The 24,386-nt window shown below is 39.2% G+C and overlaps 2 protein-coding genes across 2 annotated transcripts in view; one reads left to right on the top strand and one right to left on the bottom strand.

Moving 5' to 3' along the window:
• The window catches only part of wdr95 (WD40 repeat domain 95), a 49,808-nt gene extending 48,748 nt beyond the window's left edge, over positions 1-1,060 (top strand). The window contains exons 30-31 of the mRNA XM_036597344.1: positions 659-759; positions 874-1,060. Of these exons, the coding sequence (XP_036453237.1) occupies positions 659-759; positions 874-1,060 (288 nt within the window). The remainder of the gene's footprint in view (positions 1-658; positions 760-873) is intronic.
• Positions 1,061-1,427: 367 nt separating this feature from the next.
• On the bottom strand, positions 1,428-23,980 carry hsph1 (heat shock 105/110 protein 1). The gene is made up of 18 exons (XM_036565258.1): positions 23,521-23,980; positions 21,691-21,748; positions 21,395-21,535; positions 18,677-18,799; positions 17,330-17,429; positions 17,080-17,213; positions 14,018-14,262; positions 11,306-11,534; positions 10,754-10,860; positions 10,446-10,579; positions 9,216-9,433; positions 7,353-7,454; positions 7,006-7,140; positions 6,121-6,246; positions 5,643-5,750; positions 5,123-5,242; positions 3,100-3,261; positions 1,428-2,848 (listed from the first exon to the last, which is right to left on the bottom strand). The coding sequence occupies exons 1-18, from the start codon at positions 23,625-23,627 to the stop codon at positions 2,675-2,677; spliced, it is 2,523 nt and encodes an 840-aa protein (XP_036421151.1). The 5' UTR covers positions 23,628-23,980; the 3' UTR covers positions 1,428-2,674.
• Positions 23,981-24,386: the final 406 nt, after the last annotated feature.

Here is a 24,386-nt window from a genome sequence, read left to right as displayed (position 1 = left end):
GTAATTTTATAAGTGCTCAATTTGAACCTCCTCCAGCTGTTCGGACAACATCAACGCCATAGTCAAATTCATCCCACACTCGATTGAGCATGTTGGGTGTCGCTGCACTCACGGCTCTTTCAGTGCAATTTCGGAGATCATCCAGTGTCCTGGAACCAACGCCGAATGCTCTGAGCTGTTGGAGGTTCACTACTGACGAAAATCATGCCGCACGGGTATGACGGATTCACTCTTATTGAAGTGGAGAGCGCAAAACGCTTTCTGCTCAGAGGTCGCATCTCCTCTCAGACTGAAGGGAGAAATCTTCTCCTGACAGTCAGAAACTCTATGACCCCCTCTTTCAATTGGAATGTGATTGGTTCCTAGGCGCATCACGGTTGTAAAAATATGCCGCTTTGAAATCAGATGAATCTTTTCGAATCACCCTGTATTAAAAAGGACAAAACTACATTTCATAGCTAAAAAAAAAAACAGTTGCAGGCATTTTCAAACCTGTACTTTTGTCCGTGCTTCAGACACCAAACGTATCTTAGCTAATCAGCAACATTTGGGGTAAGAGGGAAATTGTGTGAATTAGCTTTTTCCACAAAAGTATTTCCTTTCAAAGTGTGTGCGCATGTCTGTACACTGAGCATAAGCTTTTCTGTTGTAATTGCAGTCAGAATCCCCCAACAAGGTCAGACACCCACTGCCGAGCTTCTCAGACAGAGAGATCGAGGAGGAGATTAACAGCTCTTTTTATCCTGAACATGGGAAGTGGTGAGTTTGTTTTCCTATCGGTAAAATCCGCTTTCCATTCCGATAAGGTGAAAAGTGACCCGAGGCTTGTGAATCAGTAGTAAGAAACTGGGTTTGTTGTCTCTGGCTTTGCAGGCTTCGCCATGAAATATTCAAACATGCTAACAAGACCCTGAACCATGGGGGCCCCAAGGCCTACCACACTTTGAAGTACTTCGATGTTGTTGATGCTCCTACTACATGCGAGAAGCCCGATCTCTCCCTTGCAGGGATCGATCCCTTCATAGCCAGCTCTGTGGATGAGAAACCCTCCGGAATATAAATGAGTTCTGCTCAGTTAGGTACGTTAAGGAGACTCTGGGCAGTTCGCAATCCCCTTTACAGCCCAAAGAGACCATATCATCAATTTAAGCCTTTTACATACCACATGTTGTTCTACTGGGAATACATTTTTTTTTTCTTTTTTGGGAAAGAATATTCAGATCAAACAAAGCTATTCAAAATTGATGATGCTATAAAAATGGTCTTTCGTCTTAGGGGTGCTGCAATACGTTCACTGGATAACTTCTGAAATGTTTCTCTTGGCTTAGATAGTATTGTCAAAGCAAAGCCCAGAGACATGAGATTTTACTCAAGTTGCACAAGCTCATTTCAGGACTGACCAAAAAAAAGTGAGAAAAACAGAAGAATTGAGCTACTGATGTTTTATTTCTGCTTGCAGTGATTCTGTGCTCTGTTGATAACACATACAGAACATGCATTGAGGTTTGCAACGTTCTTAAAGGGGAATTTATGCTAAATTTATGCACAATTACATCATCAAGATGTAAAGTCATGCAAAATGGTTTGATGTGAAATGCGCTGTTCAAGAGAAACTTGAGTCAGAACTGTTCACAACAGAAGTGATAGGAACCAGATGTCCAAAGCATTTGAAAGCTCATCAGAACATTATTACATGAAACGGATATAGATTGCCTGATGCTTGAAACAATGAGTGTGTTTACATGCACTCAATAATCTGATCATAATCGGATTTCTGCAGTTATCCGATTATTCAAATGGTCATGTAAACAGCATATTCCGATCTAGAAATAGAATCTTTTTATAAAAAAAAAGCTTCTGCACAAAGTTTGAGTTTACATTACGTTTACGCCACGTCTTCTCTGAGTTTATGGCTGGTTGCAAAGCAGAAATCCAGCTCACGTAAACCCAGAGTTTCACATGATCTGATTACTGAAGTGCATGCTGATCGGATTACTGACAAAATCTGATTTTCTGCAGTTATCGGATTATTAAGTGCATGTAAACACACTCATTGTTTTACAACAGTTTTGAAATAAGTTTTTGGCCTAATTTTTTTAATCCGTTCTTGGTGGAGGGGTACATGCAAGGTGCTGTAAAGCAAAATCGTACCCAAAGAAAATGAAATTTTTGGATTTACCACTATTTTTTCATTATCAACAGTACATATAAAAACTAATACGACATGTAGGTTCACTGGTCATTTTGGATATTAAATGAAATGGTCGTATTTGTGTTGTCGACATCGTGACCCGTTTCCATGCCAGCTAATTTCTCTACAGTGCACCATTCTGAATGACTTTGTTTCCATCTCAACTACTGCATTATGAAGAAATTTTGAAATATTGGCAGAATTCCCCTTTAAGCTTCACAGGACAGGTTTGTATAATGCAAATTCTGGCAAAACTCACTATGTGTTTATTTGCAATAAATAAATTTACTCAGTAAAGAAACTGCTCAGCGTCACTATCAAAGGCAGACGAACAAAAAGGCAGAAACATTTAACCAAAATGGAAAACTTAACAAAACAAAGAATGATTTTAAACATCCGTACCCTATTTAAAGACAAGTGTTAAACATCTCTCTTTCAAAAACAATATGACATATAAACACATGGCATACATTCATATTCTGTTCAGTCTCCTTCATGACTGCTTTTCTCTCCATTCTGTAAAATATCATTGTATTCCATGGTTACGTCTTCAGGACTCTTATTAACGGTACACTCTGTTTGCATGCTCTCCTCAGCAGGAGAGTCCACTCTAGGTTTGGGTTTTGAAACAATCTCCTCGCATACGTTCAGCAGAGTCTGTCAGAACAAACAAGGACAAAAAATGGGCATCATTCAATCAAACCAATCACTGATTCACTGTCAGATTTACCGTAGGAGTTCTGCTGTTTCCAAAATACCCAGTTACAATTCTGACTTTGTGATTTCTCTGTTGAAAATGCACAAAGAGACTACTTTAAAAGCACTTTTAGACGCCTACTGTGTCTACAGACTCTGATTGCTGGGAACATGCAGCGACTGTCTGACGGCAGCGAGAGCTTTTTCCTCACCTGTAGTTTCTCGTGGATCTGAGTGCTGTGAACTGCAGGCTCGTCCTCGGGCCTGAGCTGTTCCTGGGAGTTCCTCATGGTGGTCATCCACTCATGTGTCTCCCACACGCATTTCCTCACCTTCTCCATGTCCGGCTCATCAATATGCTTGTAGCTTTCACTCTATGGGACAGAGGCTTAGTTATGTTCCTGAGTGTTTCTACAGCAACTATGAGTGCCAGATTAAAATTGACTGCCTTTGTTGTTTAAACAAAGCTAATCAATTTTATACAAGGTATAATTTGCCCATTTTATACAGTGAGTAATCTGCTGTTTTCATGACAAGAAAACAATAAAATCAGCTCTTACACTGGAATAGAATGGATTTCAATTAGAGATGACAAAAGAGACCTTAAACACTTTTAATCAGGAATTGCATTAGTTTTTTCTGATAAACCAGATTCTTGTGACAATAATGTACTGAAATAAGTTTATACAAGGTAGAAAACAGCAACATGCACTTGATAGTTGGGGGGAAATGCCAGCAAGCAAGCATTCAAAATATCCGAAAAACTACATTAAATAATTTGTTCTCTGTACTCCGAAAATCTCCTAAAACATACTATTAAATGTAAAATTCCTAATAGACATTTCCTTGTGGTTATTAGTGAAAAATGAATCAGAAATGGCTCCAATCGTGTCATGTATTCTGAGTTTCAGTATAAGAGACCAATTAGGTTATATATGAGCTACTTTTCATATCCTCGTGTAAGGATTGCTTTATCTCCCATGCCTTGCTTGTAAGAACAGGAGTAAGAAAGGCCAGTGCTTGTTGTCAGACAGCCAACAGTTCTTGACACCTAAGATTACTTACAAGACAGTTCTATCACTTTAGCCAGCATCAGTCCCTAGACACAGCTCAGCTTTCTGAAGGACTAATATATATATATATATATATATAACTTGCACCACTTTGCACAATACAAATATTTCATATTAATTTGGTTGTTAAAAATGGGTTTTATTTAAAAGTGAAGGGACAACAAAAATACAAAAAATACTATAAAACGTTTACTTTAGCATCTAAAATACTTATATTTGAAAATATATATACACACCATGATATATAATTAAAACTTTAGAAGTTTTAATCATACTGTGATATACAGTTTTGGCCATACCACCCACTACTAATGCAAATAAATCATTTTTGCAGTGTCTTCAATTTTTCTTTTACTTATTAGCTGGCTAATACAGTAATGATAGCAAACCAAGCTGTTTGTGTATTTGCAAACTTAAATGTGTGCACAATAACTACCATAATCTGCTATGAGGTCCAAAACAAATGAGATTTCATGCTGTAGATGCATAAATAGCCTCTACTCTTTATACAGCCATGTACAAAAGTGTGGTCGCCCCTGGTCAAGTTACACATTTTGTTGATTTTCTAAGTGAAAATAAGTTAAGACATCTTCTACAGGGAACACACTTCTAAACTACTGTTTACTTGCAGAATTTGAACATACTGTTTTATTTTTTCCAACTACATTAAACTCTACAAATAATTAGAAATTGTGCACTAAAATTTGCAGAAAAAGGCACATTTAAGTTTGTTTACTGAACAGGGTGTGTTAAGCTATTTTCACTTAGAAAAATCAACAAAACATGACCAAACTTACACATAGGACTGTAGGTGAGTTTCACGTATTCCAGAATTAGGTTTGTTAGTGTATTAGAGAGATGGCTAATTAATATGTATAACTTCAAGTCTAAAGCACACTAAAAACAGCAAAACAGCTAGTGCGTTGCCAAAGGGCATATGCCTTGAGGAATAGATAATTAGAAATACATGAGAGTTTTTTAATTAAATAAAAAATTACCATGTTTAATACGCCACAGGGAATTATTTAAATGGAATAAAAAGCTAGACAATATGGTATCTTTACACACAAAAGCATTTTGGTACATTTTAAGTAATTCAGGCTCCAATTTCTCAGCTCAGTGTCTCACGAGAATTCTAGTAAAAATACCAAAGCCATCTCACCCCATTCTTATACTCCTCCATGATTGTACTGTATTGCAGTATTTTGGCCGAGAGTTGCTCAAACAGCTTGGGTCTCTTCACAGACTCCTGGTATCTGTCTTTAACAGGCATGCCCAGTTTCTGGAAAGCAGAAAACAATGTGGCGTTATGCCTCGCTGCTTTCAGAGACACAGAAACCTGCGTTGGGTGTTGCAGTACACAGCAACCAATTAGCGTTCTGTGCGGCGAGAGCTGCAGTGGGATTAAGAAAGCTCAGCGCGAGTGGCTCCAGCCTTTAAACCTCCAAGTGCACGACACGCCAAAATGCAGCATGCTGTCAAAATGCTACAAGTATATTAAAAATGCAGCGTTGTGCTTACACTGCAGGCTAATGGGGGACATAACCCTATGCCGATAAAACCCGTTTTACTCTGAGGGGACAAAGCGAATTAATTGAAAGTCTAAGAGACAAATTAGCAGCATGTGTTTTAACAGTGATACGGCGAATAAACAGATGTGTTTACACGTCTGAATGACTCACGTGGATTTCTGCCAGTTTGTGCAGATACGTCTGCTTGTCTTGGTCTGCTCCTTCTTCATACAGCCAAGTCTCTGTGAGATTCAGAAGTTCAAAGAACTTCTGCTGCTCCTGAAAGGGGAGGAAAAAAAAAGACATGCCTGTACTGCGAATCTACTTTCCATTTAAATAAACTGCCAAGATTAAACACCAGACTCAGGATCTCTACCTTTTATGAAACCTCTAAGGGAACCATTTAGAAAAGTGGATGATGTAGAATGAAAAAAAAAAAGAATAAAAAAGACATTTCGATTTCCCGGGAGACTCGACACAATTGTTAATAAATGGATCTCGAATTTCAAGATGAGTGCCATTATCAAGAATACCTCTTTACCCCTTTCAAGCTAGAAATAAAAGAGGCCTTGTTGAGCAAACAGAAGGCATGTCACTCTGCAAGCAATGGCAGTGTGGCCTAAGAAAAGCGGTAGGCTGGTGAGCTTACATTAGCGCTTAGGAACGTCTGATAGGGACCCTCCAGTTTGTGGCGATAGAAGTACACGCTCTCCTCCACTGCATTTTTGGCATTGTTCCTCTCCTTCTCCTGCTGGTCTTGCTGGATCATCTGGCCCTGTGTTTGAGAGTGATCAGTGCTAAATATGACAGATTAAAATAGCCTGTCCTAGCCTGGGGCTTTGTATGGCCCCTTTGTGCCAGTGAGAGGACAATGTGTTTGATTTGTCTTTCACTTTTTCCATATAATGTCTATAATACAAGCTTGTCTTTTGAGGCTTTTTTATTTGGTATTTGCAGGGCTGGCCCTAATAACTGGAATTCTTCAGTCTTCGTGTGTTAGGTTGGTATTCATTTCTCTATTCAGTATTCAAAAACTTTGTCTTTTTTAAGCCACCAAAACCTAAAAGGCATTTAGATACAACAGTTATTGTAAAATGAAAGCTGGTTTAGTTCATGCCACGGGCTGCTATGCCTCTACCACAATAATAAGTCAATTATGTTGAATATAGTTTAGAAACTACAGACAGTGGGAGTCTAGAATTTGACTAGATCTTTACTGAGTTAGACCATGATTAAAAATGCATAGAGCTCACGTATTCACAAACGTAATATGCTTGCCTAGTGCAGCCGGTGTGCACTGAAACACTGATTTAAACTGAAATATATCTGTTTTGGCAGATGGGTGACTAATAAAAACTTCTGCTGTTTGGGCCAGCCCTAGTTATTTGAAGCTTAAAAATATGTCAGTGCTGCAAATACCAACAAGTGAATGTTATAAATCCTCAAAAAACATATTGCACAGAGGAGCCTCTCTTGCCTTTATTGACACATCTAATCTAGGCAAACAACATGAACCTTTAAAACCAAGCACTACCTCCAGCTCTGTGAGAGTATTAAGGTGATCCTTTGGGAGCTGCAGTGTAATTTTCTCCTCGATAGGCAGTCCCACGTGTTTGACCTTCATCTTGGCTTTTTTTGCATTGGGGGGCTGGCCACTGAACTCTCCGTTCTGTCAAGACAGATACCACAACACGCATTAGTATTCTTGTACAACATCTCTCTAAGTCAAAATGACAGATAATGTATGCATGTCATCCACAGAGAGATTAATGTGACAAATTATTAAATACATCAGAGGCACACACAGTCGCAGACGCACTCATACGCGCACTCAGACACGCTGTATCACTAAGCTGTAAGTGAGAGATGGAGCTCACTTACGGCCAGTGAGTGTGAAAGATTCGGCGCTTTATCCATGGGGGGACACTGGGCTGTGGGCTGGTTTTCTCTGTCTAGTGGAGTATGATCATTTGACTCCTGGGACTCCTAGAATCACAGTCCCAGGGAACTGACTATTACATTTTAAACACATACACATTGCATTCTTTCACTTCATTACAAATATCTCTAAGATTCGCCCACTGTCACCCTCATAGAAACATTCCCCCCCTTCTTAGGGTTATATTCAAACACATCAAGTCTGGTACTCTTTCATTGAAACTGGGGTCTAACTGATATGAAAGTTGTCACTTTTTTTGCCAAACATTTTGATAACCAGTGGTCTATATAATTTTACATGGTTGAAAATGAAACAGACTCCAATAATTTTAGTTAAGCTGTATTTAACCGACTGATAGACTGCAAAACATGATATCTTGGCAAGGGATATCTAGTCTATATACACCTATCAGGCATAACATTATGACCTTGTTTCTACACTCACTGTCCACTTTATCAGCTCCACTTACTATATAGGTGCACTTTGTAGTTCTACAGTTACAGACTGTAGTCCATCTGTTTCTCTGCCCCCTTTTACCCTGTTCTTCAGTGGTCAGCACCCCCATGGACCCTCACAGAGCAGGAACTATTTGGGTGGTGGATCATTCTCAGCACTGCAGTAACACTGATGTGGTGGTGGTGTGTTAGTGTGTGGTACAAGTGGATCAGACACAGTAGTGCTGCTGGCGCTTTTAAACACTGTGTCCACTCACTGTCCACTCTATCAGACACTCCAACCTTGTCGGTCCACCCTGTACATGTAAAGTCAGAGACGATAGCTCATCTGCTGCTGCACAGTTTGTGTTGGTCATCCTCTAGTCCTTTATCAGTGGTCACAGGACGCTGTTGGCTGGATAGTTTTGGTTGGTGGACTATTCTCAGTCCAGCAGTGACACAGAGGTGTTTAAAAACTCCAGCAGCACTGCTGTGTCTGATCCACTCAGACCAGCGCAACACACACTAACACACCACCACCACATCAGTGTTACTGCAATGCTGAGAATGATCCACCACCCAAATAGTACCTGCTCTGTGAGGGTTCATGGAGGTCCTGACCACTGAAGAACAGGGTAAAAGGGGGCTAACAAAGTATGCAGAAAAACAGATGGACTACAGTCTGTAACTGTAGAACTACAAAGTGCACCTATATAGTAAGTGGAGCTGATAAAATGGACTATGAGTGTAGAAACAAGGAGGTGGTCATAATTTATACCTGATCAGTGTATCTACTATTTCTCATTTTAAGAAACTGTTTAACTTACTTGTAGAATTGTTTTAAGTCATTTATTTTATTATATTATATTTATTATGTGCCAATAGAATGAGACCATTTCTCTAGATAAAATTAATTTAAAAAAGACATTTTCAAGAAAAGATGTGTAATATTCTTACAGCACTCTTATAATGAGAAAAATTAGATATATTGGCTAAATTTAATGTTTTCACTTTTCACCAAGATATCGTATCATGACTGAGTTTCTTTTTTTATATTTAAAGTAATAATTTCAACAGACATTAACAGCTGAAAACTGGCAAAGTCTTAAATAACAATTTTTGTAGTATTGAGGCAAAATCCTCAGAATCAGTGGGACATTTGCTGATAAATTTCTTAAGATATTGATCAGGTCCCAATTAAAATCAGCCAGAATTGGTGAGGCCCTAATTAAAGTCATGGAGCACAACATACTGTTATACAAAGCAAAGTCACAAATAAAACTGAAAACTGAACTGAAGTCAAATAGCTCATTGTTTGTGATTCGTTCGCATTTATCAACTGCATTTAATGCCACAAGGAAATGTAATAACACGTACCTGTCCGTCCGCCTCATCCAGACCATCCTGGGTGCTGACCTCCTCAATGGTGTTTTCCCCAAGGTCTCCATCAGCATCTGCAGCGCTGACCCTCATCACCATGGTGGCTGAGGTCACATCCATAATGCCACTGGCATTTACTTGGACTTTGACCTTCACTTTTGATTTCTCTCCATTGTCCTGGGCCTGGATATTCTGCACTTTATACTCACCTGAGGAGCCGGAAGGGCATATCACTGAGAGGCACGCCATATACAGCAGGGAGACACTGAGAGATTTTCATTTAATTTTTTTCCATTATCTACAAACCTCAATTCCAGAAAAAGATAGGGCAGTACGTGAAATGCTAACAGCTATGCTGTTGTAACGTGCAGAATGTGGTTTGGCACTGTCATGATGAAATATACAAGGATGATGTGCAAGTTATCCATGCCATGGGCACTAATACATATGGCTTCTACTGTGCACAGTACATTCATAATATGATGCATTATGATGTGTATATTTTATGAGATATCCATCACAGAAGCACGCTGGTTTTTAATGCAGTGCTGTCTGAGTTATTAAAGGTCAGAGGCATTCAGTTGTGGTTTCCAACCTTGTCCTTCTCATGCAGAGATTTCTCTGGATTGCCTGAAACTTCTGATGATATTTTGCACTGTAGAGGGTAAAATACCTAAAAGCCCTACAATCACTCAGTGAGAAACGTTGCTCTGGATTCTCTAACATTTTTTTTTTTTTTAGCAATGAGTCGTGCCTTGATCTGTCCATGCTTATAAAGTCCTGAGCCTTTCCTGGATTCTCCTATTATACCCGAGTGTGACTGCTTTAAGATTTTTTTTTAAACGTTTTTCAATGTTCCTAGAGTTAAATTGTCTCTGGAATGTGTAGCATACATCAGTTTCATAATAAGCTTACACTTACAAAAAACAAAAGACGTTGATATGGTAAAATAGCAAGTATGTTGTCTTTGTACTGTTTTTGTTCAAATACAAGATGTAAAAAAAAACCCAGATGAGCAAAAACAAACTTTGTCCCAACCTTTTTTGGAATTGAGGTCTTTAAAATAAAGATTCTCATACTTCTGCTTTGCTCTCTGCGACTACCACATCAAACTTTTACCACATCAAGATCTACTTGAGATTTATTCGAGGGGGAGCTACAACAGGCTGCTGTAAGAAGAAACATTTTTTTTTCCCCCTTATATAATTGTGTGATTCTCACCAATCTTGGCCTCAGGGAATGGCAGAGATCCAGGATCTGAATAAAAAGCTTCCAGAACAAAGGGTTTGTTCCTGTGGAATGTGATAACTTTGGAAGAAGGAGAGGGGTGATTCTTGCCAAATATCTCATGACAACTGGAGGGAGAGAACAATTACAAAACAGTCTGAGCACAGCACCAAGCATAAAATATACATTACGTTCAAGCAGATGTATACTGCAGCTCCAATTAAGACATCGCTCGCAAACTATCCACTGTTGTTATTGCTGTGAAAGCCAGGGGTGTTTTGCACACTGCGAGCTGTACTTACGACTTGGCTTCATCTGCTTCGCTGCTCCAGGAGAGAGAGATGGGGAATGGGATAACATCTGTGATGGAGAAATCTCGCACTTTGAATGCAGGGGAGAGCATGGCACACTGTGGAAAGGAAGACGATCATTACGCTCAGAATGAATTCGGACCTCTGAGCTCCCACCTTTCGTACGTTTGGTTGTGCACCTTAACAAATCCTATTAATACACGGAACTTGTGGATGCCAGCTGTTCCATGAAAATCAGAGATAAGCAATTGGCCTCCAGTATTTCACCAACTTCAAGACTCATCCTAACCTGTTCCCTGCATTTTCTGTTCCTTTTTAATCTCTTTGGCAGTCTTTAATCACTGGGTAACGAGTTGTTGCACTTTCATATCAAGATAAGTCAATTCGCATTTGGATTGATTCTGAATCTTAATGCGACACAGCCTTCTTTTGATCTCATCGCTGAAGTCTTCATACTGCCGAGCTGTAGATAACAAGCTGATTTCCACTGGGGCCTCTGAAAGCTCATCTTGCTGTCACCGTACGGAGGAAAAAACTCCCTACCTGTAAGGCGCAGCCTCTGGCCACCGCTTCGTCTGCATTGAGTGTGGTGCTCACATCCCTTTTGAAGAATTTGCTGATCTGGGCCTTCACAGCAGGGATGCGTGTAGCTCCTCCAACAATCTCCACCGCGCTGATGTCCTGCAGCTGCACCTGAGCCTGCTCCAGAGCAGCCACTAGAGGAACGGTCACTCGCTCAATCAGGTCAGCACAGAGCTCCTCAAACTTGGCCCTGTAGGCAGGTGAACACAGCTTTTTATTTTCGGCATCAGAAGGTTCATCAAGCTTCCTCATGTAACGGCATCATACTGCTAGAAAATACCTATATTTGAGTAAACAATATACTCAATGTGATTTCCAGTGAGCTGATATAGATGTGATGGTCAAATGACCACATACTTTTGGCCATTTAGTGTACATCCGCCTATTCAGCCTACGGCAGTTTAGCCCCATTTAGTCGCACTGACATTATAAGGAATTCTTCAGCCCCAACTGCTTTTTGAATAAGGCGCATTACAAGGCAGCGGATCACAGAAGAGCTCATTTACATATATGTTAAAGACACAGTAACAAAAACAACCTTTGTAATTGTAAGGGATAAAGAGAGGATGGAAACTAGTCATGTAAAAATAAATTCTGACTGTTTTTAGTACATAAAACACAATTTTTTAGACGGAACTCAGGAAAAAAACAGAATACAAGAAAAATGTAGTACATGGGCCCTTTAAGTAAAATTTTGAGTTTTGCAAATACTTTTACTAATACTGAGGCATATTTATGAAGAAAGTAATCAGCATATTTATCTTTCTCAATTCCACCATAGCCATTCATATTGAGCTCATTCTCTTGTGTTTAATTTCATTCTGTACTGTTGATTCAGCTCTTGTTCTGCTTTACTGTTGATTGACATTTCACTGCAGTTCTACAGGGACAAGTTGTTTTTTGTCATGGTTGCTTACAATTTTTAAAGCAAAGAAGTTAAAGCTAGGGGTAGTGATATGGCAAAAATGAAAAGAAAAACCTATAATACACAATATTCATCACAATATTTCATTTTTTTGGAGGTTGGATATGTTAGAAATAACAAAAAAGAATATACTATCAACACCCATGTATATTTTGTATTCTGTAAGAGCAGAACATTGATGTCAGCTTGGATTACTGCACTAAAATATCTGCAAGTCCCAATTTATTTGTTTTGTAAATGTTTATGAATTCTGAATTTGTTTCACATACTGTGATCTACTCAACACAATTAAGCTGGACTGATTATACTCTCTGTGATGAAACATGCAGTCGGTCAGTGTTCTTCTCTGATATCTATGTTATGCACAAAACAACATATTCTACTGTAATGTGACAATTTATCATGATGGCGATAAATATTATCAGATTTCTCATTTCTGGTTAAAGCAAAATATGCTTCTTCATGTAACTGACTATTGGTTCATACACTTAAAAGGGAATTTTTTTTTCTGTATGATTCCATCGTTGAGGTGTAAATAACTGTTTGATATAAAATGGTTCATTATAGAGAAACTTACTGGCTCAAATTTCTCTACAGTGGTGCTGACAGGAACCAGGGGTTGCTACATCTACACAAAACACAGCCATTTTATTTACTCTCCAAAATAACAAGTAACCCAAAGTGTTTATTAGCTCTGACATACATTGACATACATTACATTGTATGTACAATAGTGGCACATTTAAAAAAAAACTATGCATGCATAAATTTGAAAAAATAAATTTTAGGCCAAATTCTTCTCTGACAACAAACATAAAACAATGTCTCAGGCATCAGGTGGCAAATTCATAACCATTTCACTTAATAACTTTCTGTGAGGGAGCTTTAGAGGCAAAGAACACTTTGGACATCTGGTTCCTGTCACCCCCACTGTGAACAATTCAGACTCAGTAAGTTTCTCTAGAACAGAGCATTTCACAACAAACCACCCTGAATTACGTTGTTTACATCTGAGTTATGTACTAAAAATGTTGAAGAAGATCTTAAAAAAAGACTGAATTATGCAAAAGGTTTAGAAAAATCTGTGAAATTCCCTTTTAAAAGCAGAGGATTTAAGCTTCAGTCCTGGATCACAGCTCAAGTACCTCTTGCATTTAAACATACTTCATTAATTTAATCAGCTAATAACCCCTTCATTAGCTGAATCAGGGTTTTTTAGACAATGAAAAACAACTGCAGTGGTGTAGCCCTGCGGGTCTGAAGTTCAACAAGCCTAATATAGAGCTTTGTCTCTAAATGTAATGGAGGCAACATGTTTCCAACCCTTTAAGCTTCACTCCAAATCAAGTGGAGTACTTTTTTAAAAGCAGTGCACCCTCTTATTACAGCATGTACCGTGTTTTGACATTATCGCACTCTGAATATATCTTTTCTTTACAATATCAAAGTCAGGCACATGTTTTGAGGCATTTGTAGATATCTGGTGGAATTTGGCAGCAGTTTCAGAGAACTACAGTTCCCTAAGAGCACAGTGAACGCTTATCGGGAAGCTCCATATCTGTCAGTCAAATAAATTGGACACACAATATCTTATATGCTGAAAAGGCCTCTCCCAGCCCACGAGACACAAAAATGTGCTTCAATTTTTTATATATTTAAAGCTTAAGCATTCTGAACTCTATCAACGTGATTGCTTCCCAAAACGTTCTGGAAGAGACAGTATTCAATGAGATCATTGAGACCAGTACCTATTCATCTTCCCCGACACGTCCTTATCGTCCATAAAGCACTCGATGTTCAGAGGGATGTCTGTGGAGTTGCTGCTCATCAGTTTCTTAAGTTTCTCGCATTCCTGCTGGAGCCGCAACAAAGCTCGAACTCTGGACTTAACGTCCAGCTTGTACTTGGACTTGAACTCTACACAGAAGTGCTCCACAAGCCTCTGATCAAAGTCCCTGCCACCCAAATACGGATCAAATGCAGTGGAGAGAACCTGCGGAGGAAAAAAAGGTTCACTGGTCTTTCTGATGTTCCAGCCTATAGGTAAAACTTTACTCTCTCTTCCACCGTAGAGCCGAATGGTCCTGAGCACGGAGACTGACTGTTCCCATGGTTCGGCACGGAAAGATTACAGATAGTTGCCTTTGTATAGCCAGCTAACCATAGTCAATGTATCAGAACCGTTAGGATGGGATGGTTAAACACTATCAAACCCAATGTTTCACTGACAATACATTCAGAGACTTTATCTCTGTCCTCCTTTTTTGTACAATTGTCAGCATAACTCATTTATTAAGATGTAAACAAACTCATTCAGAGTGGTTTGATGTAAAATCCTCTGTTCAAGAGAAGCTTACACATCAGAGTTGTTCACGGTGATGGTGATAGAAACCAGACGTCTGAAGAGTTTAATACCTCTAAATACTCCCTCACAGAAAGTTTTACATGAAGTGATTATGCATACAATGATGTGAGACCTTGTTTTCCAATAGTTTCTAAATAAGGCTTTGGATTTTTTTCAATCCATTCATGGTGGTAAGACAAAACAGCACCGAACGAAAGCTTTTTAGATTAGAACTTTTAGATTTACGGCTATTTTATCATTATCAACATTGCGTATAAAACTCAGAAGGTACATGTAGGTTCACTGGTCACAGACAGTAATTAAAATATCTATATTTGCACTGTAAGCCTTGCAACCTTTGGTTCCTATCACCACCGCTGTAAAGAAAATCTTAGTTGGTGAGTTTTTCACTAAAATCTGCCTCCAGAGTAGTTGGTGAGTGTGCATGTCCATGCTGGTTGCAGTAAAATAGGTTAGCAGGTGGATACTGTGTTTCCTATCACTGTATACAAGAAGCTCCATGCAGCACTGTGATAGTTTCTGAACAGGCATTAGAGCTCATTCAGATCACTAAGGGCTTATTGCTGATTTGCTTAATTAGAGTCACAATATCACAATATTACACATCAAAATGTGAAGTCACACTAAAACATCCTTATTAAAGGAGAAAAGGCCATTTAAAGGCAGAAATAGCTGCTTTTTTGTTTAGACATTAATAAGTTAATGACATAAGTGTTTATTGATTGGCTTTACAATAGGGGTGCACTGATCCTGAATTTGTTTAGCCGCTTCCAATTACTTTACAGCCAAATCAGCCAATTTTTGGTTCTTTTTTTCCATCAAGATGCAAAGAAGACCAACTTTGTTGCTTTGCTCTTTACCCAAAGTTTTCACCTTGCAGGTTAAATTAATGGATTTGAATGCAGCATGTGTCTGCTTGGTTGGCTCATAATATTTACATCAGAAAAATCATAAGACAGATTGGCCAAAACAAAAATAAATCATGTTATTGCCAGTAACAGGTAATGGGCAAACACAAGAGCGATTCCAATCCTGGCTGATTATGACTGTTGATCCCAACTTTACATCAATTTTTAAGGTGCCTCATCCATCATTTCAAAACCAAAAAACAGTCCAACAAATCTCAAGATTCCAAATCCTCTACACCGTCCATACGAGAACTGCGAGCAACAGTAGCAGAGGTTCTCAAACTGGTCCTCAAAGACACCCTGATGGTCCACATTTTTGCTTGACCCCAACTTAGCACATATAGGGATAGAGTAGAAATGTGTGTTTTGAGAACCACTAACATACAGAGCTAAGCAAATTGTTTAAAACCATTTACCTAATCAGTAAGTACATTTTAACCACTTAAACACTATATAGCATTCAAACAAATAAAAATTAGCATAAACATGAGTTTTCAATAAGACTAGTTGATATCTTGTGAGCTGGTTAGACCACAGGGTTGGTTCTTGACTTTTCCTTGATGCTCTCAGCCATCACACAGATTAAGCACACTATCTGTATTGATTAGCCAAACAAGGTATTGGATGATAACTGCAAATACCAGGTTGCCATGAGTAGAGGTTATGGTTAAAGGGCCCATATTGTGGAAAATTTCCACACTTTTTTAAAATGAATTTGTTTGATGGTCAATGTTAAAGTTCCAAAACACACCATTCACACCCCACACGGAAACTAAGCTGCAAAAACAGCCTGTTTTAAATTTGCTGTTTGTGATGTCATGAAAACAAACATGTTTACGTATATTCACCTATTCATTCACTCTAGGAGACTTTAGCTTCACCCACTCACACTGAAGTTATAAGGAGTGATTCGGTCCAAACTGCTTTTTGTTACTGGGCAGCCAATCAGAACATAAATCATTTGTATATATCAGTCTTTAAGCAACAGTAACAAACAGGCTGATTAATTCTGAGGGATTCAGTGAAATTGGAAAATGTTCTTGTAACAATGAATCCGGACTTTTTTTGGTACATAAAACTACGCAAATGCTGTAAGTGGACCTCAGGGAACAAAAGAAGATGAAAAATGTAGGAATGTAGGTAACACATGAATACTACATATTGTATTGTTAATTGTATTAATTCTAATAGTCAATATAAACACTATAGACTAGTGTCTAATATTAGTGTTTGTCAGAGCTAATAAATGTTTACTGCCTTCAATAGATAGTTTTTTTTTTTTTCAATATAATTTCTCTGGAGTCTAAGGCTTTTGCACAGTACTGTACAACAACTTTATAACATGCAACACCATCTCTGAGCCGCAGTAGTTTCTGTACTTTCTAGTTCTAGTTCAGCAGCACAACAGAGAGAAGAAGAACCTTTAACCGTTCGCACAGGTTCGTGCCGATGCATAATGCCGCAACATGGCCTGTGGTAACCGTTCGGCTCTACAGTGGAAAAAAAGCCATTGTGACTGCGTTACACTGTTGCTCACCTTCAGCTTTCCTTTATTGAATGCGCAGGCAGACACTTGAAAGGCTGAGTGCCCCATGTCAACAAAGAACACAATCCTAGGCTTCTCCTCAGGACCTGGCAGATCTTGCTTGTATATGCCATAATTCAGTGCCACTGGGAAGACAAATGATGCAAGCATGTCAGTATGACTCACGAACATTTGGTTGGGGGGAAGGTGGGGGGATTTACACAGTAATTGGCAGGATGAGCGTAATGAATCCCTAACATACCTGCAGTGGTGTCATTCATCAGCCTCAGGCAATTCAGGCCAGCAATCTTGGCAGCATCCAGTACAGACCTCCTCTCTGAATCAGTGAAGAATGAAGGGATCTATGCATGATAAAATCATTCGCATGGCCAACAGAAAAGAAGGAAAAAAAAAAAGAAAGGGCGCACAAACAAACACAAACCGTGTGATTGGTGTTTGCCACAGTTGTGAGTGTGTAATGTGTATGGAGATAAAATGTAGAGAACAGTGATTTGGAAGCTTTGGGAATGGTGTGCAGGTTCTCAAGGTTAGCTAAATGAAAAAAGTACAATACTATGGAAAAGTCAGAGCGAGACCTTCGTTATTTAATTTCTAGTCAAAATGGCCATTAAGTTCAAGTTCTTAATTTTTCAGGAGATATTAACGTCTTTCTGCAGGCCCCCCCATCTGAATGGAAATTGACTTGGATATTTTGAACTAATGTGATGAAATAAAATATTTGTCCCTATACCTCTGTTATCAGATTAACTAGGACACTGTCTGCTCTCTGTGTGTGAAATGTTGAGCTGCTAGTGAGCAATGAGGGGTGAATGGGGAGACGTGAGAACCCCCTAATGTGAAAACAATTCATCCCTCTCCATAAGGACAGCTGTGCTGAGATAAAACTGGCTGCACAACGGCAGCCTTCTTCATATCAAAACATTTGTGTGAAACTGCCACAATGGAAATATGGATGGAGATGTTAAACACAGAAAAACACTTTTAAGTTGCTCAGCTACTTTGGTGAAAACCAAGCTCACTTCCGGTTTTGTAACTTTAACATTTCCAGGATTCCATCAAACTCCACTCTTCCTTTGATCTGAAAAAACTTCAACATTACTGAATGTCATGAGAATCAGAAAGTGCAACCAACTTCTAAGACTGAATTTTGGAGGTGTGGAAAAATATCCCTGCAGGTTTTGAGAAACTGAAAGCAAGTCAATTGAAAAAATGAAAGCTGTAATAAAGGCAAAAATTGGACACACTGAATACTGAAAATTCAGTATCTGGTTGTATATTAGATTTCGAGGCTTCTACATATTTTCTGTCAAATTTTCCTCTTTATGCCTGACGCTGGGAAATAAATAACATGTATTTAAAGGCAGTTTTAATAGGGTATTTAAATACATGAAGGGTCTCTGACTTTTGCACAACATTGTACATATTTTCTGTGTACAATAAGACATGTTCTCAATTTCTATTTTTTCTTTCATGTTTCACTATGTTAATATCTAGCAAACAAATTAAGGACGAGATTATTTTGTGAAGCCTTTAAGCCCAAAACGTTCAAACTGACTGTCTGTGTTTAAAGTTGCAGGAGAAAACTTACAGAGATGACACACTCAGCTACTTTCTTCTGTAGACTGGCCTCTGCAGTTTCTTTCATCTTAGTCAGCAACATGGCAGTGATCTGTTCAATAGTGAACTGGTGCTCCTTCTCCAGGTACACAACCTAAAAATTAAAACACATTCATTCTGTTGTTACAAACTAATAACAGATATCGAACAGAGCTTTAAAAGCTTTACAGAGGATCTCAATCATTGGAGAGTAAAAGAATCAGTGAGCGAGTCATTCTATTGAAGGGCTCATATCATGGAAAACCGAATTTTCCTCAGTGTGGTACCGTTCACTCCCCAGCCCATACAGTCCATATCTGAAGACTAAGCAGCAAAAACAGCCCATTTTGAAATGACTGTATTTGTGATGTCATTTGCATCCACCTATTCAAACTTTATAAGAAGTGTTTAGTTATAAGACGTTATAAATTATAATATTTGAAGTGTTTCAGCCAGTCCTGCTTTTTAAATGTGGCACAATACAGGGCAGCCAATCAGAACAGAGGTCATTTACATACATCAGTCTTCAAGGCACAATAATAAAAAACAGTATGATTAATTCTAAGGAATAAAGATAGGTTGGAAAATGAACATAAACACTATAAATGGACCATAACTGGAAATTTAAATGCAAACATGTATGGTATGTAGGATATGGGCCTTTTGACTATGTGAAAGCACTTCTTAACCACCTTTAAACATAAAACAGGAATGGTTAAAAGTTTTGGATACAAGGAAGAGGCTCTTTTCCAAACAAAGATGCAAATCAAGTCCGGAACTTCCACAAGGGACCTTTTTTTAGTTTATATGGTTACAGACACTGAGTGGTATAGATTACATGTATGTATTTTCATCTCTAAGTAGAATTACTGTCATTAAAAGATGCTAATAAATCAGCACCTAATCTCAAGTGGAAGTCTCTCACATTTGCCACAGTCTCTGTTATTTCTAAAACATCTTAAACGGGCTTTCGTTCAATAGTGATGATTGATTGGAACCCTTTGCTAAAACAGGTGTTCAACTGCACACACAGATTATATAATCTCCATAAAAAAGCTTTGGCAAATAGAATGGGACTCTGGAGCAGCTGCACACAAGCCTAAGGTCGCCATGCCCAATGCCAGGCACTGATTAGAGGGGTCTAAGGGCCCCTCCAGCATTAGGCACTGGTGCAGTGGACCTGTGCTCTGGAGTGAAGGAACACCATTGAATCCCTCCTGGATGAGTTGAAGTGATCCAGAACTAATTATCCAACATCACTACCCGACCTCACTAATGCTCTCATGGCTGAATTCAAATAAATCCTCACAGCAATGTTCTAACATCTACTGTAAAGCCTTGCCAGAAGAGTAGAGACTGTTACTTCAGTAAAAGGGGGTCAAATTTACTATTGTGACCCTTGATTTCAGAAGAATCTCTGGATGAGAAGGTTTCTACAAACTCAAACAGACCTATTTCCTGATATCTCGGTAAAAGCACTGTCACGATGCCAGAATGTTTACCTCAATACCTATAGCAAATGTAGCATCATAGCGCTTAATACCAAACTGCTGATGTGCCAAACAAAGTGTCTCTTCTCATCTGAACTGCCAGAAAAACACTCAAATTGTGACAACCTCAAAGTCAACCTGAAGTCAAAAAAGACCTTTTTTACCTTGCAAATTCATCAATCAACATATTATGACTTTTACCAGCCTCTAAAACATCTTCTGATTTTTTGGCTACATCACTATGCATCAGGGGTGCGAAACATCTAATATTAACCAATAATATCATGTTTAGTGCGTTGTATATTTAGCACTGTGTCAATCTCAACACTTTGGCCCAAACCCATTTCTTATTTTATCCCTACCCCTTGTTTTCGAGTGTCTTGCCCCTTGGAACTGAGTTACAAGGGGTAGTGGTTGAAATCCTCCCCTATGAAATGGGACCCTCAAATAAAGAACATTACTTCATTAACAGGCTACCAGAGCTGCTCTGTAGGTGACCCTGCCAGTCTGCAGTGATAGCAGAGGAGGGTGAAGTTCCCTGAACTTTAAGCAAAAAATTAATTCAGGGCATCATTTGCCTTCAAAGAGGGGGGTGTGACAATTATTTATTACCGCCCACCCCAATTCTTCAGTGGTATGAAGCTGAGGTCAGCTATTCGCCAGCTCCTTGTTCGAATTTTCCCGTTCCACCTTAAATAGTGCAGCAGTTCTGTGGCCTGAGGTACAAGAATGTAACTGCTGCACCATTTAAGGTGGAACGGGAAATTCAGCTAGCTAGCTGCTGAGACACCAGCAAACTACTAGCGATTTTTATGCTTGTTATAAAGAAAAGGACCATAATACATCGACACAACATTGAACTAAGATAATACAACAGTTATCGTAATTTTTTAACAGAGAAAATACTCACATTTGTGGGTTTCTTTAGTTGCTTATGCAGCTATCCGTTTGGAATGTGTCTCTGAAAAACCTCCGTTTGAAGGGCCATTTAGCCCTAACACTTCGCCCTACACCTCTATCCCAATAAAAATCGGGACACCTACCCCTAGACGTGAACCCGCAAAACGGAGGGATAAGGGCTAAGTGGTAAGGGCAAGTGATTGAAATAAAATGGGATTGGGCCTTTGATATACTGCACAATCCTACTGGGTATGGGAACTTCAACCTGAGACTAGACCATCATCTTTGTCTGGACACCGCCCCTCCCCCAGTGTTTTTACCTTTGCCCCGACTCTGCCATCACACAGTGGTACTAAATCATACGGTAAATTGGCCATCTCTGCTTGAACGACAGCATCCTCAAACAGTCTGCCATGCAGCCTCTTGAAATTACACACAGTACTGGCAGGATTGGTTATAGCCTGGAAGAGATCACACACAGAAATAAAGGTGTTGCCTTACATAACAAACATAAGTAGGTCATGGTTATTTATAGAAACACAGAGGCCAGCTGCTAGGTCCAGTGACCCAGGGGCAGTCTAGTGTAAACACAGGCCTCATGCTCATCAGGCCTTACCTGGTTTTTTGCTGCATTCCCAACAGATCTGTTCTTTGGGCCAAACGACACGACGGCTCTGTAATGGAGAGCGTGTTAACAGGTCAATGCCTCTGATGTCATTACAGCATCATTACAACAAGGCCAGAATCCTGAACCTACTAACGTAATTCGGTAATTCACAGAATTACAGCTTGAAATTAGGCTGAGGGCCCGATAGATAAGCAGAGCCTGGTCATTATAGACCATTATAGACCTGCTTCTGTGCAGCATACAGCTTTAATATAAATGAGTACATTATATGTGCATATGCTTATGTTAATATGTTTACACTGTGTGTAAATTTCATGATGAATGGACCAAAGGAAATAACCCAAAAAAGAAAAAAAAAGAAAAAAAGTCTGGTTACATTGACTTGCATTACATTGACTTGCATTAGTAAAGTATGATTTTTTTTCCCTCCTGTAAAGTTATCATTTTGGAGATACAACGTTTTGTTCTGACAGCAGCGAGACATACATATTTTATGTTGTCAGCCTAATTTCAAGCAGTGAAGTCACAAAGACATATGGACAGATTTATTGTTTCCAACAATTTTACAAGTTTCAAACAATTTGTAGTAGGAATTGGAGATGTTTTGATGATGCATGGGGCCACAGATATTTCCACAATAACTAAGAAACCTGTAGAGTGTCAAGAATTAACTTAAAATTACATTTATATTCAGAATACTTCATTTTCGTAAAGTGGCGACCAAATCTCACTGATCACACAGTTAATTTTGAGACAAGAAATTACTATAAATAAAAAACTACTGGGTATTATTTAATATCATTTATTATTTTGCTTTCTGTGTTTTTCTTGTTTCCAACACACTTTAAAATGGCAAACCATGGCTTTACGTTCTGGTGCCTGGTTAACATTTCAATATGCACTGTATAAGTTATTACTGGACAACAGTTATTAATAAGACAGGTGATTCCAAACTTTTGATGGGGAGTAAATAATCAAGGTCACTGCTTAGTACTCAGCAAATTTAGATACAGATCTAGAGTCTACAAAGCAGGGTCTATAATTAGGCGCTGATCAGGGCTTCACAGTTTAGGGGGAAAACTGCGACTAATATTGAGATTACAATTTAAATGCAATTATTATCTATAAATTCATTTCCAGGCCTGTTTTGTTTGGCCAAGAAGATCAGAATATCCATTTTTTTCTGGCATGATGCTTGAACACTGAGTATGTGCGTCGGACTACCAGTCAGTTGTGATGGTTGTGACGTCACATACACCAAACGAACATGTGATTGGTGTAACTCGTCTGCAGCCGGTTCCTAAGTTCTGTGCTACAAACCTAATTTTCCCAATTTAAAACATAAAACAACACTATTTATAATGTATTCTATAATAAAAAAACTGCAGCCCTTTCGATCTGAAAACTGCACATCTTTAAATCGAGATTTCGATATAAAAACGATATAAAACGATTAATCTTTTCAGCCCTAGAGCTGGTAATGTATTCGACCTCATTGCTGACTGTGTATGAGCCCATAATGACCGTTAGGCCTGGCGACAGTTTCTTATTCGCCAGCACGTTGTTCGAATTTTCCGGTTCTACCTTAAATGGTGCAGCAGTTACATTTAGATGTTACATTCACATGTAACTACTGCACCATTTAAGGTGGAACGGGAAAATTCGAACCACAAGCTGGCGAATAGGCAGCCAACTTCAGCCTCGTCACTGTTTTAGCTGCAGCCCGACTGCACACACTGAGGTAAACATGACGAGGCAAAATTCAACAACCCACCGCCTCTGTATGTCCGGCTGAGCTCGCTAACGCTAACTACTCACGGCGTGCAGCGGTCAGTGAAATCATTCGCCACCGTTTCGATCCCCCCGCTTTTCACAACGGCGATGTAGCAGTTCTGAAAGCCCAAGTCAAAACCCACGACGGCCATGGCGACTCTCCGCTCCGCTCCGGCAAAGCCGTGCAAGGCTCAGCGATATCAGCAGGACTCTGGCAGCCACGTCTTCTCCTACTTCTCGCTGTTGTATCCTGGCTGCGTAGCGGCGCCGACCCGGAGACATATATAGCTTAATCCGCGAACTTTCCAGAACTTCCTCATCTTCTCCTCGCCACTCAGCCACCGGCCTCGTTCCAGAAGTTTCTGACCAATGAGAGCGCCGCTGAGCGGGGTTGCTCGGCAACCGCACAGCCACTGTAAACAAGAACCAGCTTCTTGCTCGAATTTTCCCCGTTCCACCTTAAATGGTGCAGCTGTTGCTGTTAGAACGCCTCAGGCGCTAGAATGTAACTGTGCACCACTTAAGGTGGAACGGGAAAATGGCAAGTTCGTGGACATACGCTGGCGAAAAGGAAGCCAACGTCAATCGACATGTAAACAAGCAAAAAGAGGAAGAAGAAAAGCGTAAAGGTTTTTAAAAGGAGTTATGAAAACGATAATTATTTATTATAATGATGAAGATGATGAAGAAAATGATTTTTGAGTTTTGATATTTGATCACGATGATGTTAATAATCGTGATGAATGTAATTCAAACGTTGAAGATGATGAAGCAGAAGAAGAACATTGTAATAATGAAGATGATGACTGATGGTGGAGATAGTGAAGATAATCACGATTTATGATCAAAATGATTTTTGAGTGATGGCGTTGTTTGATGATGCTGATGATGATGATGAGGAGGAAGGTAAT

The sequence above is a fragment of the Colossoma macropomum genome, unplaced genomic scaffold, assembly GCF_904425465.1.
Source record: "Colossoma macropomum unplaced genomic scaffold, Colossoma_macropomum, whole genome shotgun sequence".
NCBI classification, from domain to species: Eukaryota; Metazoa; Chordata; class Actinopteri; order Characiformes; family Serrasalmidae; genus Colossoma; species Colossoma macropomum.
Note: the sequence above shows the minus strand (reverse complement) of the source record. Positions and strands in the feature narration are given on the sequence as shown.

Excerpts from the sequence above, each read along its gene's own strand:
- hsph1 (XM_036565258.1), bottom strand. The coding sequence starts at position 23,627 with ATGGCCGTCGTGGGTTTTGACTTGGGCTTTCAGAACTGCTACATCGCC. Across the intron at positions 14,263-17,079 it reads TCAATAAAGGAAAGCTGAAG|GTTCTCTCCACTGCATTTGA; the intron begins GTGAGCAACAGT and ends TTTCCTCCGCAG. Across the intron at positions 5,751-6,120 it reads AGACGTTCCTAAGCGCTAAT|GAGCAGCAGAAGTTCTTTGA; the intron begins GTAAGCTCACCA and ends CTCCCCTTTCAG.